This window comes from Oncorhynchus keta, chromosome 28 (genome assembly GCF_023373465.1).
Source record: "Oncorhynchus keta strain PuntledgeMale-10-30-2019 chromosome 28, Oket_V2, whole genome shotgun sequence".
NCBI classification, from domain to species: Eukaryota; Metazoa; Chordata; class Actinopteri; order Salmoniformes; family Salmonidae; genus Oncorhynchus; species Oncorhynchus keta.
Window position 1 is genome coordinate 5,740,192 of NC_068448.1, and position 15,564 is coordinate 5,755,755.

At 45.1% G+C, this 15,564-nt stretch overlaps 1 protein-coding gene across 1 annotated transcript in view; it reads left to right on the plus strand.

Annotated features, from left to right (window-relative positions):
- The window catches only part of LOC118359423 (laminin subunit alpha-5-like), a 301,123-nt gene that overhangs the window by 224,412 nt on the left and 61,147 nt on the right, over positions 1-15,564 (plus strand). The window contains 9 exon segments of the mRNA XM_052484170.1: positions 2,028-2,128; positions 5,235-5,418; positions 5,713-5,853; positions 6,112-6,263; positions 6,376-6,486; positions 6,998-7,109; positions 11,844-12,017; positions 12,481-12,677; positions 13,196-13,312. Of these exon segments, the coding sequence (XP_052340130.1) occupies positions 2,028-2,128; positions 5,235-5,418; positions 5,713-5,853; positions 6,112-6,263; positions 6,376-6,486; positions 6,998-7,109; positions 11,844-12,017; positions 12,481-12,677; positions 13,196-13,312 (1,289 nt within the window).

Sequence of the window (15,564 nt, forward strand, 5' to 3'; positions counted from 1 at the left end):
CACACGCGCGCTCACACTGACGCGCACACACACAGACGCACACACACACAGACGCGCACACACACACAGATGCACACACACACAGACGCATTTACACACACACAGACGCATTTACACACACACATACACACACACACAGACGCAAGTACACACACACACACAGACGCATTTACACACACACATACACACACACACACACACACAGACGCATGTACACACACACACAGACGCATGTACACACACACACACACACAGGTCTGTACATGTTTATGCATGTGAAAACACACACACATACATTGGGGCGGCAGCGTAGCCTAGTGGTTAGAGCGTTGGACTAGTAACCGGAAGGTTGCGAGTTCAAACCCCCGAGCTGACAAGGTACAAATCTGTCGTTCTGCCCCTGAACAGGCAGTTAACCCACTGTTCCCAGGCCGTCATTGAAAATAAGAATTTGTTCTTAACTGACTTGCCTGGTTAAATAAAGGTAAAAAAATTTTAAAAAAATACACACGCAAACACACATACACACACATCCATACCCTCTGTAGCCTAATCCCAGTTTACATACCCTCTCTAGCCTAATCCCAGTTTACATACCCTCTCTAGCCTAATCCCAGTTTACATAGCCTCTCTAGCCTAACCCCAGTTTACATAGCCTCTCTAGCCTAACCCCAGTTTACATACCCTCTCTAGCCTAATCCCAGTTTACATAGCCTCTGTAGCCTAATCCCAGTTTACATAGCCTCTGTAGCCTAATCCCAGTTTACATACCCTCTCTAGCCTAATCCTGGTTTACATAGCCTCTGTAGCCTAATCCCGGTTTACATAGCCTCTGTAGCCTAATCCCAGTTTACATACCCTCTCTAGCCTAATCCCAGTTTACATACCCTCTCTAGCCTAATCCCAGTTTACAGCCTCTCTAGCCTAATCCCAGTTCACAGCCTCTCTAGCCTAATCCCAGTTTACATACCCTCTCTAGCCTAATCCCAGTTTACAACCTCTCTAGCCTAATCCCAGTTTACATACCCTCTCTAGCCTAATCCCAGTTTACATACCCTCTCTAGCCTAATCCCAGTTTACAACCTCTCTAGCCTAATCCCAGTTTACATACCCTCTCTAGCCTAATCCCAGTTTACAGCCTCTGTAGCCTAATCCCAGTTTACATACCCTCTCTAGCCTAATCCCAGTTTACATACCCTCTCTAGCCTAATCCCAGTTTACAGCCTCTGTAGCCTAATCCCAGTTTACATACCCTCTCTAACCTAATCCCAGTTTACATAGCCTCTGTAGCCTAATCCCAGTTTACATACCCTCTCTAACCTAATCCCAGTTTACATAGCCTATGTAGCCTAATCCCAGTTTCCAGCCTCTCTAGCCTAATCCCAGTTTACAGCCTCTCTAGCCCAATCCCAGTTTACATAGCCTCTGTAGCCTAATCCCAGTTTACATACCCTCTCTAGCCTAATCCCAGTTTACAGCCTCTGTAGCCTAATCCCAGTTTACATACCCTCTCTAACCTAATCCCAGTTTACATAGCCTCTGTAGCCTAATCCCAGTTTACATAGCCTCTGTAGCCTAATCCCAGTTTACATAGCCTCTGTAGCCTAATCCCAGTTTACATAGCCTCTGTAGCCTAATCCCAGTTTACATAGCCTCTGTAGCCTAATCCCAGTTTACATAGCCTCTGTAGCCTAATCCCAGTTTACATACCCTCTGTAGCCTAATCCCAGTTTACATAGCCTCTCTAGCCTAATCCCAGTTTACATAGCCTCTCTAGCCTAATCCCAGTTTACAGTCTCTCTAACCTAATCCCAGTTTACATAGCCTCTCTAGCCTAATCCCAGTTATTATATATCTCTTTAATCCAGGAAGTCTCAAAAAAACGAGTTCTGTTTTCACCACAAGGTCTTAATCTCGTTAATGACATGTTGTGTGCGAAGGGTTAACAAATCACTTCCTCTGATGTTAGACAGTTTCCAGTCAGTCGTCTCTGCGATTATCTCCCCATCTCTCTCTTATTTACCCAGGATGCAACTGCTCTCCCTGTGGCACAGCTTCATGTGACCGTCACACAGGACAATGTCAATGTAAACAAGGTGTGACCGGACCACACTGTGACCGCTGCCAGGTACGTACTGAACTCAGTTATCGTCAGAAACTATGACCCCTACCAGGTATGTACTGAACTCAGATATCGTCAGAAACTGTGACCCCTACCAGGTATGTACTGAACTCAGTTATCGTCAGAAACTGTGACCCCTACCAGGTATGTACTGGACTCAGATATCGTCAGAAACTGTGACCCCTACCAGGTATGTACTGGACTCAGTTATCGTCAGAAACTGTGACCCCTACCAGGTACGTACTGGACTCAGGTATCGTCAGAAACTGTGACCCCTACCAGGTATGTACTGAACTCAGTTATCGTCAGAAACTGTGACCCCTACCAGGTATGTACTGAACTCAGATATCGTCAGAAACTGTGACCCCTACCAGGTATGTACTGAACTCAGTTATCGTCAGAAACTGTGACCCCTACCAGGTATGTACTGGACTCAGTTATCGTCAGAAACTGTGACCCCTACCAGGTACGTACTGGACTCAGGTATCGTCAGAAACTGTGACCCCTACCAGGTATGTACTGAACTCAGTTATCGTCAGAAACTGTGACCCCTACCAGTTACGTACTGAACTCAGATATCGTCAGAAACTGTGACCCCTACCAGGTATGTACTGAACTCAGATATCGTCAGAAACTGTGACCCCTACCAGGTATGTACTGAACTCAGATATCGTCAGAAACTGTGTCTATCTAACCTCACTCTACTGACTTGGTCCAAACACCCTCAATATTGAAAGCCCTTTTAGATTAGACTACTTACATCATTGCACTCAGCTGACTGTCGTTCACAGTATCTGACTGTCGTTCACCAGTAACTGACTGTCGTTCACCAGTATCTGACTGTCGTTCACCAGTATCTGACTGTCGTTCACCAGTATCTGACTGTCGTTCACCAGTATCTGACTGTCGTTCACCAGTATCTGACTGTCGTTCACAGTATCTGACTGTCGTTCACCAGTATCTGACTGTCGTTCAGTCAATCAGGTCATTCACAGTATCTGACTGTCGTTCACAGTATCTGACTGTCGTTCACCAGTATCTGACTGTCATTCACCAGTAACTGACTGTTGTTCACCAGTATCTGACTGTCGTTCACCAGTATCTGACTGTCGTTCAGTCAATCAGGTCATTCACAAGTATCTGACTGTCGTTCAGTCAATCAGGTCATTCACCAGTATCTGACTGTCGTTCAGTCAATCAGGTCATTCACCAGTATCTGTCTGTCGTTCAGTCAATCAGGTCATTCACCAGTATCTGTCTGTCATTCAGTCAATCAGGTCATTCACCAGTATCTGACTGTCGTTCAGTCAATCAGGTCATTCACCAGTATCTGACTGTCGTTCAGTCAATCAGGTCATTCACCAGTATCTGTCTGTCGTTCAGTCAATCAGGTCATTCACCAGTATCTGACTGTCGTTCAGTCAATCAGGTCATTCACCAGTATCTGACTGTCGTTCAGTCAATCAGGTCATTCACCAGTATCTGTCTGTCGTTCAGTCAATCAGGTCGTTCACCAGTATCTGACTGTCGTTCACCAGTATCTGACTGTCGTTCACCAGTATCTGACTGTCGTTCACCAGTATCTGACTGTCGTTCACCAGTATCTGACTGTCGTTCACCAGTATCTGACTGTCGTTCACCAGTATCTGACTGTCGTTCACCAGTATCTGACTGTCGTTCACCAGTATCTGACTGTTGTTCACCAGTATCTGACTGTCGTTCACCAGTAACTGACTGTTGTTCACCAGTATCTGACTGTCGTTCACCAGTATCTGACTGTCGTTCACCAGTAACTGACTGTCGTTCACCAGTAACTGACTGTCGTTCACCAGTAACTGACTGTCGTTCACCAGTAACTGACTGTTGTTCACCAGTATCTGACTGTCGTTCACCAGTATCTGACTGTCGTTCACCAGTATCTGACTGTCGTTCAGTCAATCAGGTCATTCACAGTATCTGACTGTCGTTCACAGTAACTGACTGTCGTTCACCAGTAACTGACTGTGGTTCACCAGTAACTGACTGTTGTTCACCAGTATCTGACTGTCGTTCACCAGTATCTGACTGTCGTTCAGTCAATCAGGTCATTCACAAGTATCTGACTGTCGTTCAGTCAATCAGGTCATTCACCAGTATCTGACTGTCGTTCAGTCAATCAGGTCATTCACCAGTATCTGTCTGTCGTTCAGTCAATCAGGTCATTCACCAGTATCTGACTGTCGTTCAGTCAATCAGGTCATTCACCAGTATCTGACTGTCGTTCAGTCAATCAGGTCATTCACCAGTATCTGTCTGTCGTTCAGTCAATCAGGTCATTCACCAGTATCTGACTGTCGTTCAGTCAATCAGGTCATTCACCAGTATCTGACTGTCGTTCAGTCAATCAGGTCATTCACCAGTATCTGTCTGTCGTTCAGTCAATCAGGTCATTCACCAGTATCTGTCTGTCGTTCAGTCAATCAGGTCATTCACCAGTATCTGACTGTCGTTCAGTCAATCAGGTCATTCACCAGTATCTGTCTGTCGTTCAGTCAATCAGGTCATTCACCAGTATCTGACTGTCGTTCAGTCAATCAGGTCATTCACCAGTATCTGACTGTCGTTCACAGTAACTGACTGTCGTTCACCAGTATCTGACTGTTGTTCACAGTAACTGACTGTTGTTCACCAGTAACTGACTGTTGTTCACCAGTATCTGACTGTCGTTCACAGTATCTGACTGTCGTTCACCAGTATCTGACTGTCGTTCACCAGTATCTGACTGTCGTTCAGTCAATCAGGTCATTCACAGTATCTGACTGTCGTTCAGTCAATCAGGTCATTCACCAGTATCTGACTGTCGTTCAGTCAAGGTCTTGGCCTGCTGTCTATGTCCTCTCCTCATTGGTCTCCCGAATGGCGCAGTGGTCTAAGGCACTGCATCACAATACTAGGGGCGTCACTACAGACGTATCACAACTGGCCGTGATTGGTAGTCCCGTAGGGCGCCGCACAATTGGCCCAGCGTTGTTCGGGTTTGGCCGGGGTAGGCTGCCATTGTAAATAAGAATTTGTTCTTCACTGACTTGCCTGTTTAAATAAAAAACAATTGTATGTCTGTGTTTTTCCACAGGACGGTGCGTTTGGCTATGAGTCGTGCTCCGGGTGTCGTCGCTGTGACTGTGACGCCGCGGCGGCCCTGGTCCAACCGTGTGACCCCAGGACCGGGTCGTGTGCCTGCCAACCAGGGATCAGTGGCCCTAACTGTCGCCAGTGTGCCCCTGGGTACTGGGACTACAGCCCTGAGGGATGCAGGAGTGAGTTAAACCACAGAGAAAAGATGGTGATAATGCCAACAGATGGGAGCTCTGGCTGACGAGCAGGGGCCAGAGACGCCATTATTAGTTTCAATACTTTAGTTTCTTCTTCACCTTTAATGGATTGTTGATGAACTAACTACATTTGTATGTTTTTTTATTTATTTTTCTCCAATATTTACTAAGTTTTTAAAAAAGAAAGGTAAAAAAAATAAAGTATTGCTTCTCTTGCTGTTCCCCGTGGTCCTCTGACGATAGTTATAATGATGTCTGTTCTCTTCCCTGTGTGATCAGAGTGTCAGTGTCAGCACGGTCGCTGTGACCCTCGGACAGGGGAGTGTCGCTGTGGAGACGGCTTGACAGGCAGACAGTGTGACAGCTGTTCCCATAGATACAATGTTCCTGTACAGCACGGACGTGACATGACCTGTGAACGTGAGTAGTGACCTAGCCAGCGGGGGGGGAGGGGGGTGGGACTAAGGAGAGGCTGAAATGAGCTGTTAGTATCAATGCAACATCCTGACGCTCTGAAAATGATCAGCTCATAGCTTCCTGAAGACGTTAAGGGAGGACATTTTGACGTTTCAGCTGCGACCTGCAAACACGGTGTTGTGGTGGACGTGATAAGAGTGTTTGTGTGCGTGTGTGTGTGCGATCTAGGTGATAATGTGTGTCTTGTCTGTGCCCTTGCAGCATGTGACAGCTGTGTTGTAGTCCTGTTGAAGGATCTAGACGGTATGACTGACAACTTTGGCTCAGTGGCTCATCACCTGATCAACCTCAGCGTCTCCTCTATCCCCTGGGCTCAGCTACACAACCTCAGCAGATCCGTGAACGATATCGCTGTGAGTACATAAACAATGAATACTCACACTCTTCACAAAGCAACACCCCTATTTCTACTTCTCCTAACTCCTTTTCGGCATTGTACTCACCGAAAGTACCTCTGTTACCCAGAATGCCATAGAGAACTACAGCGATACTCTGGATGAGAGCCGTAATAGAGTGGACATGTTGGAGGGAGAGTTCATCAACATCAATTCAGACATCAATGACCTGGAGGGGAAGGTGATGACCATTTATCGCAGGAACTTTATTCTCTGTTTACTCTCTCGTTCTCTCTCTTGTTCTCCCGTTCTCCCGTTCTCTCTCTCTCTCGTTCTCGCTCTCTTGCTCTCTCTCTGTCTCTCTCTCGTTCTCTCTCTCTCTGTCTCTCTCGTTCTCTCTCTTGTTCTCCCGTTCTCTCTCTCTCGCTTTCTCGCTCTGTCTCTCTCGCTCTCTCTCTCCCTCTCTCTCGTTCTCTCTCTCTCTCTCCCTCTCTCTCTCTGTCTCTCTCTCTCTCTGTCTCTCTCTCTCTCTGTCTCTCTCTCCCTCGCTCTCTCTCTCTCTACCTGTCTCTCTCTTTTAAAACATATGCATTCATTTTATTTTTTATAACGTATTTGTTACAGTCAACTACTCCAAAACTATTGTTCAGTAATTCACACAGTAGTGTATCCAACCAGTATAAGTTAGGCACTAAGGTTGACTGTAACATCCAACAGTATGTTGAGTTGATGTAATGTCGTCCTCCGGCCAGGTGGTGGCGACAGCAGACAAAGCAAACACTCTGGAGGACAGCGGCACTAACACGCATCAGAGAGCCTGGGACCTGCTCTCACACATCAAGAGCATCATGGGCAAGGTGAAAGGTAGGTGTACAAGGAGCTCACCAGCTAGTCGTCCTAATACCCAAGCCCACCTAAGTGAAAAATCTGTCCTTGTGCCCTTAACCCCGTTTGATCTGGATGAGAGCGATTGGTCAATGCGATTGGTCAATGCGATTGGTCAATGTCGAAATGTGCTTGTTTTGTATTACATAAACGCTTTAAAATTCCCAAAAAAGTGACGTTAGATGATGAAGATGATGTCATAGAACAAACCATATAAGATCTCCTAAAATCACCTAAGATCACCTAAGATCTCCTAAGATCTCCTAAGATCACCAAAGATCACCAAAGATCTCCAAAGATCTCCTAAGATCACCTAAGATCTCCTAAGATCACCTAAGATCACCTAAGACCACCTAAGACCACCTAAGATCACCTAAGATCTCCTAAAAGGACCTAAGATCACATAAGACCATATTTTTGTATTTTTGTAGTTGAATGATGAGGTAAAGGCATCCATGTGTTTTCCATCCCGAACAGTGTGTGGCATACATTTTAGGACAACATTTTTGTGATGTTTTTTTGTTAATTCGGCAAACTTTTTTTTTTCCGGCTGTTCGTGGAAACAATATATTTTTTCCCGCGGCAAACCGAAGTCGATAGCCAAAAATCTACGCCCCTTCGTTAGTGATTGGTCAACAGGAGGGATTCTACAATGGCGTGTTTGTTGTCATTCAATGAGACTTTAAAAAATAAAAAAAACTGCACCAAACATAGTTAAATGTATAATTGCGCGACTGAAATTAGTTATTTTGTTATTAATTCTGACTATTTTGAGGAAGTGGATACTGGCTACGGCGTCTCAAGATGGACAAACAGTACTATTGACGCTTTTTTTCTCCTATTTGCTCAAGCAAAGGTGTAAGGGAGTACGAGAGCACACTCGTTCAGTTCGCCTGGCCGAGTTCGGTTTAGCGCCAGACAATCCAAAACATTTACACCCCTGTTGTTACTGCTGAAGAGAAACAGGTCCCAGCATTCTGGTCTGAATTGTATTTATTTAACCTTTATTTAACCAGGCAAGTCAGTTAAGAACAAATTCTTATTTTCAATGACAGCCTAGGAACAGTGGGTTAACTGCCTCGTTCATGGGCAGAAGGACAGATTTGTACCTTGTTAGCTCGGGGGTTTGAACTTGCAACCTTCCGGTTACTAGTCCAACGCTCTTAACCACTAGGCTACCCTGCCACCCCAAGATTGAACAAAGGGCCCTCAGGTGAGCCATTTAATGAATAGGCATAGGTCTATATATCAATTACACAGTCCCAAATGAATTAGCGTATGTGATATTAGTGCCCAAAAATATGAAGGCAAATAAATGTCTATTGAACAACAAATATCAGCTAAATTAAAGAATCCTGTTTTGATTTAAAAAAACAATTACCTAGTAGCCAAACTCCAAATTCAAGACAATTGTCAAAATATCTGGAATCATGCATTCCTGCTTGAAGACTGTGTTAGAATAAACAGTTTATTTATTGAATCATACCGTTTTAGTAGTCTAGTACACTTCTGAGTGGAACACTGAAACAACCAAATCGCTAGCTGGAGCCACCCACTGAGCCTGTTATTATGGAGCCCTGTGACTCTCACACATAGACCATAAAGACCTAATGCTGCAGGAGAACCATACTGGTCTGAATCACACTATATATACAGACCTAATGCTGCAGGAGAACCATACTGGTCTGAATCACACTATATATACAGACCTAATGCTGCAGGAGAACCATACTGGTCTGAATCACACTATATATACAGACCTAATGCTGCAGGAGAACCATACTGGTCTGAATCACACTATATATACAGACCTAATGCTGCAGGAGAACCATACTGGTCTGAATCACACTATATATACAGACCTAATGCTGCAGGAGGAGAACCATACTGGTCTGAATCACACTATATATACAGACCTAATGCTGCAGGAGAACCTGAATCACACTATATATACAGACCTAATGCTGCAGGAGAACCATACTGGTCTGAATCACACTATATATACAGACCTAATGCTGCAGGAGAACCATACTGGTCTGAATCACACTATATATACAGACCTAATGCTGCAGGAGAACCATACTGGTCTGATTCACACTATATATACAGACCTAATGCTGCAGGAATCACACTATATATACAGACCTAATGCTGAATCACTATATATACAGGAGAACCATACTGGTCTGAACCATATACAGACCTAATCTGCAGGAGAACCATACTGGTCTGAATCACACTATATATACAGACCTAATGCTGCAGGAGAGATCACTATATATACAGATATGCTGCAGGAGAACCATACTGGTCTGAATCACACTATATATACAGACCTAATGCTGCAGGAGAACCATACTGGTCTGAATCACACTATATATACAGACCTAATGCTGCAGGAGAACCATACTGGTCTGAATCACACTATATATACAGACCTAATGCTGCAGGAGAACCATACTGGTCTGAATCACACTATATATACAGACCTAATGCTGCAGGAGAACCATACTGGTCTGAATCACACTATATATACAGACCTAATGCTGCAGGAGAACCATACTGGTCTGAATCACACTATATATACAGACCTAATGCTGCAGGAGAACCATACTGGTCTGAATCACACTATATATACAGACCTAATGCTGCAGGAGAACCATACTGGTCTGAATCACACTATATATATTTTTTATTTTATTTATTTCACCTTTATTTAACCAGATAGACAAGTTGAGAACAAGTTCTCATTTACAATTGCGACCTGGCCAAGATAAAGCAAAGCAGTTCGACACATACAACGACACAGAGTTACACATGGAGTAAAACAAACATACAGTCAATAATACAGTATAAACAAGTCTATATACGATGTGAGCAAATTAGGTGAGATAAGGGAGGTAAAGGCAAAAAAAGGCCATGGTGGCGAAGTAAATACAATATAGCAAGTAAAACACTGGAATGGTAGATTTGCAATGGAAGAATGTGCAAAGTAGAAATAAAAATAATGGGGTGCAAAGGAGCAAAATAAATAAATAAATAAAATACAGTAGGGAAAGAGGTAGTTGTTTGGGCTAAATTATAGGTGGGCTGTGTACAGGTGCAGTAATCTGTGAGCTGCTCTGACAGTTGGTGCTTAAAGCTAGTGAGGGAGATAAGTGTTTCCAGTTTCAGAGATTTTTGTAGTTCGTTCCAGTCATTGGCAGCAGAGAACTGGAAGGAGAGGCGGCCAAAGAAAGAATTGGTTTTGGGGGTGACTAGAGAGATATACCTGCTGGAGCGTGTGCTACAGGTGGGAGATGCTATGGTGACCAGCGAGCTGAGATAAGGGGGCAGGGTCTTGTAGATGACATGGAGCCAGTGGGTTTGGCGACGAGTATGAAGCGAGGGCCAGCCAACGAGAGCGTACAGGTCGCAATGGTGGGTAGTATATGGGGCTTTGGTGACAAAACGGATTGCACTGTGATAGACTGCATCCAATTTGTTGAGTGGGGTATTGGAGGCTATTTTGTAAATGACATCGCCAAAGTCGAGGATTGGTAGGATGGTCAGTTTTACAAGGGTATGTTTGGCAGCATGAGTGAAGGATGCTTTGTTGCGAAATAGGAAGCCAATTCTAGATGTAACTTTGGATTGGAGATGTTTGATATGGGTCTGGAAGGAGAGTTTACAGTCTAACCAGACACCTAGGTATTCGTAGTTGTCCACGTATTCTAAGTCAGAGCCGTCCAGAGTAGTGATGTTGGACAGGCGGGCAGGTGCAGGTAGCGATCGATTGAAGAGCATGCATTTAGTTTTACTTGTATTTAAGAGCAATTGGAGGCCACGGAAGGAGAGTTGTATGGCATTGAAGCTCGTCTGGAGGGTTGTTAACACAGTGTCCAAAGAAGGGCCGGAAGTATATAGAACGGTGTCGTCTGCGTAGAGGTGAATCAGAGAATCACCAGCAGCAAGAGCGACATCATTGATGTATACAGAGAAGAGAGTCGGTCCAAGAATTGAACCCTGTGGCACCCCCATAGAGACTGCCAGAGGTCCGGACAGCAGACCCTCCGATTTGACACACTGAACTCTATCAGAGAAGTAGTTGGTGAACCAGGCGAGGCAATCATTTGAGAAACCAAGGCTGTCGAGTCTGCCGATGACGATATATAGACCATACAACAAAAACTGAGTGACATAGACTGACCAGGTGAATCCAGGTGAAAGCTATGATCCCTTATTGATGTCACTAGTTAAATCCACTTCAATCAGTGTAGATGAAGGGGAGGAGTCAGGTTAAAGAAGGATTGTTAAGCCTTGAGACATGGATTGTGTATGTGTGCCATTCAGAGGGTTTGTGTGAAGAACTGCAACGCTTCTGAGTTTTTCACACTACAGTTTCACAGGTGTATCAAGAATGGTCCACCACCCAAAGGACATCCAGCCAACTTGGCACAACTGTGGGAAGCATTGGATTGGAGTCAAAATGTTCCAGCATTCCTGTGGAACGCTTTTGACACCTTGTATTCTATGCCCCAATGAATTAATGCTTTTCCGATGGCATAAGGGGGTGAAACTCAGTATTAGGAAGGTGTTCCTAATGTTTTGTACACTCTGTCTATAATATAGATGTTGTCTTTCTCTGTCTCTCTCTCTCTCTCTCTCTCTCTCTCTCTCTCTCTCTCTCTCTCTCTCTCTCTCTCTCTCTCTCTCTCTCTCTGTCTCTCTCAGACCTCATGCTGCAGGTAAAACGTACGGTTCTGAATGAGACAGAAGTGGAGCAGGAGGAGGAAGACCTCTCTAAGAAGATACAGCAGGTGGAGGCCATGCTGAGAGAGATGAGATTCAGGAGCTGTGTCGGCCAGAAGAAGATAGCCGACAGAGAGCTGTCCGAGGCTGAGAAACGTCAGTCATACTCTTAGAAATAGAATTACTAGAGCGGGAATCTATATTCAAGTCAATGATCTCTGATGGGTAGGCAGGTGGCCATTTTGAGTGTACCTATCCATAACCAGGAAGTGCTATGTTTCTGAAAGCCTTATGATTGATTTGGTTGACAGTAGGTGGGGGGGTAGGACGTCCTGTATAAACTCAAGCTTACTTCCATGACAACTTCCTTCACAATTGCTCTGCTCTGCTCTACTCCGCTAAGCTCAAGAAGTATGAAAGTCCTGACGTCTGCGGAGGCTGCGTCGCAGTAAATACCGTACGACCACTTCAGACGTCGGATTGACCACACGAAGCCTTTTAGTCACACATCTGTCCATACGAGACATATTGCTGTAGTGCTTTGTATTCAGGACCTTAAGGAGGAGGCCTTCTGATGGTAAAACTAAAGGTGTCTTTTGTCTTTCCTGTCTCTCTGTAGTGCTGGAGAAGGTGAAAGACCAGCTGGTGAGTCGTGTGGTGGAGAACGAGGGCTTGGTGAAGAACATCAGGGAGCGTCTGAGGAAGTTCCATGACCAACTGATGGACCTGAGGGACGCTCTGAACCAGGCAGTTAAAAACACGGCCGTCGCCTCCGATTCTAACGCTGTTAATGAGAAGAGGCTGGAGGACTGCCAGGTAACACAGACATGCAGAGATGGACACACATACACACACATACACGCACATACACACACACACACACACTCACACACACACACTGACACACACACACACACACACACACACACACACACACTGAAAGACACACACACACACACACACACACGAACACACACTGAAAGACACACACACACCTGAAAGACACACACACACACACACTGAAACACACACACACACTGAAAGACACACACACACTGAAACACACACACACACACACATGCACACACTGAAAGACACACACACACATGCACACACTGAAAGACACACACACACACATGCACACACTGAAAGACACACACACACACACACTGAAACACTGAAACACACTGAAACACACACACACACAGAAAGACACACACACACACAGGAAAGCAGAATGAGAATTCATTACAATCTGACACAGACATCGTTTTTTTTAATACCTATTTAACTCTATTCACAGTCTTCTCTCTTCATGTTGTTTCTGTCTGCAGCAACACGCGGATGAGCTGAATGTGAAGAACAAGGAGGTGGAGAATCTCCTGCAGATGGCAGAGGATGACGTGGCCGCTGTCAATGACATGCTGTCTATGCTGCACGACTCCAAGGAGGTGAGGACATGTCCAACGTCATCAAGGCTTTTCTAGGGTCTAAACACCAGGGTTTATAAGGGACACAGTTCAACTACAAAAAAAAATAACTTAGTTGAAACATACTGACTTACTGACTTTATTGTCCCCGAGGGGAAATGTTGTTGCAGTGTCATGTACACGTTTAAATTGCCGTTTAAATACAAAACAACGTTTACAATACAACTTTCATAACCGTTACATACCAATAAAAATAAAAAATAAATTAAAAAAGACGAGCCTGCTGGCCTTACTGAGTCTATAGGAACATTAGCCTGCTGGCCTTACTGAGTCTATAGGAACATTAGCCTGCTGGCCTTACTGAGTCTATAGGAACATTAGCCTGCTGGCCTTACTGAGTCTATAGGAACATTAGCCTGCTGGCCTTACTGTGTCAATAGGAACATTAGCCTGCTGGCCTTACTGTGTCAATAGGAACATTAGCCTGCTGGCCTTACTGAGTCTATAGGAACATTAGCCTGCTGGCCTTACTGAGTCTATAGGAACATTAGCCTGCTGGCCTTACTGAGTCTATAGGAACATTAGCCTGCTGGCCTTACTGAGTCTATAGGAACATTAGCCTGCTGGCCTTACTGAGTCTATAGGAACATTAGCCTGCTGGCCTTACTGGGTCGATAGGAACATTAGCCTGCTGGCCTTACTGGAGTCGATAGGAACATTAGCCTGCTGGCCTTACTGAGTCTATAGGAACATTAGCCTGCTGGTCTTACTGAGTCTATAGGAACATTAGCCTGCTGGCCTTACTGGGTCGATAGGAACATTAGCCTGCTGGCCTTACTGAGTCTATAGGAACATTAGCCTGCTGGCCTTACTGAGTCTATAGGAACATTAGCCTGCTGGCCTTACTGAGTCTATAGGAACATTAGCCTGCTGGCCTTACTGGTCTATAGGAACATTAGCCTGCTGGCCTTACTGAGTCTATAGGAACATTAGCCTGCTGGCCTTACTGAGTGGATAGGAACATTAGCCTGCTGGCCTTACTGGGTCTATAGGAACATTAGCCTGCTGGCCTTACTGGGTCGATAGGAACATTAGCCTGCTGGCCTTACTGAGTCTATAGGAACATTAGCCTGCTGGCCTTACTGGGTGGATAGGAACATTAGCCTGCTGGCCTTACTGGGTCGATAGGAACATTAGCCTGCTGGCCTTACTGAGTCTATAGGAACATTAGCCTGCTGGCCTTACTGAGTCTATAGGAATATTAGCCTGCTGGCCTTACTGAGTCTATAGGAACATTAGCCTGCTGGCCTTACTGAGTCTATAGGAACATTAGCCTGCTGGCCTTACTGAGTCTATAGGAACATTAGCCTGCTGGCCTTACTGAGTCTATAGGAACATTAGCCTGCTGGCCTTACTGAGTCTATAGGAACATTAGCCTGCTGGCCTTACTGGGTCTATAGGAACATTAGCCTGCTGGCCTTACTGAGTCTATAGGAACATTAGCCTGCTGGCCTTACTGGGTCTATAGGAACATTAGCCTGCTGGCCTTACTGAGTCTATAGGAACATTAGCCTGCTGGCCTTACTGAGTCTATAGGAACATTAGCCTGCTGGCCTTACTGTGTCTATAGGAATATTAGCCTGCTGGCCTTACTGAGTCTATAGGAACATTAGCCTGCTGGCCTTACTGTGTCTATAGGAACATTAGCCTGCTGGCCTTACTGAGTCTATAGGAACATTAGCCTGCTGGCCTTACTGAGTCTATAGGAACATTAGCCTGCTGGCCTTACTGGTCTATAGGAACATTAGCCTGCTGGCCTTACTGAGTCTATAGGAATATTAGCCTGCTGGCCTTACTGAGTCTATAGGAACATTAGCCTGCTGGCCTTACTGAGTCTATAGGAACATTAGCCTGCTGGCCTTACTGAGTCTATAGGAACATTAGCCTGCTGGCCTTACTGAGTCTATAGGAACATTAGCCTGCTGGCCTTACTGAGTCTATAGGAACATTAGTCTGCTGGCCTTACTGAGTCTATAGGAACATTAGCCTGCTGGTCTTACTGGGTCTGTAGGAACATTAGCCTGCTGGCCTTACTGAGTCTATAGGAACATTAGCCTGCTGGCCTTACTGAGTCTATAGGAACATTAGCCTGCTGGCCTTACTGAGTCTATAGGAATATTAGCCTGCTGGCCTTACTGAGTCTATAGGAACATTAGCCTGCTGGCCTTAACTGAGTCTATAGGAACATTAGCCTGCTGGCCTTACTGAGCCTA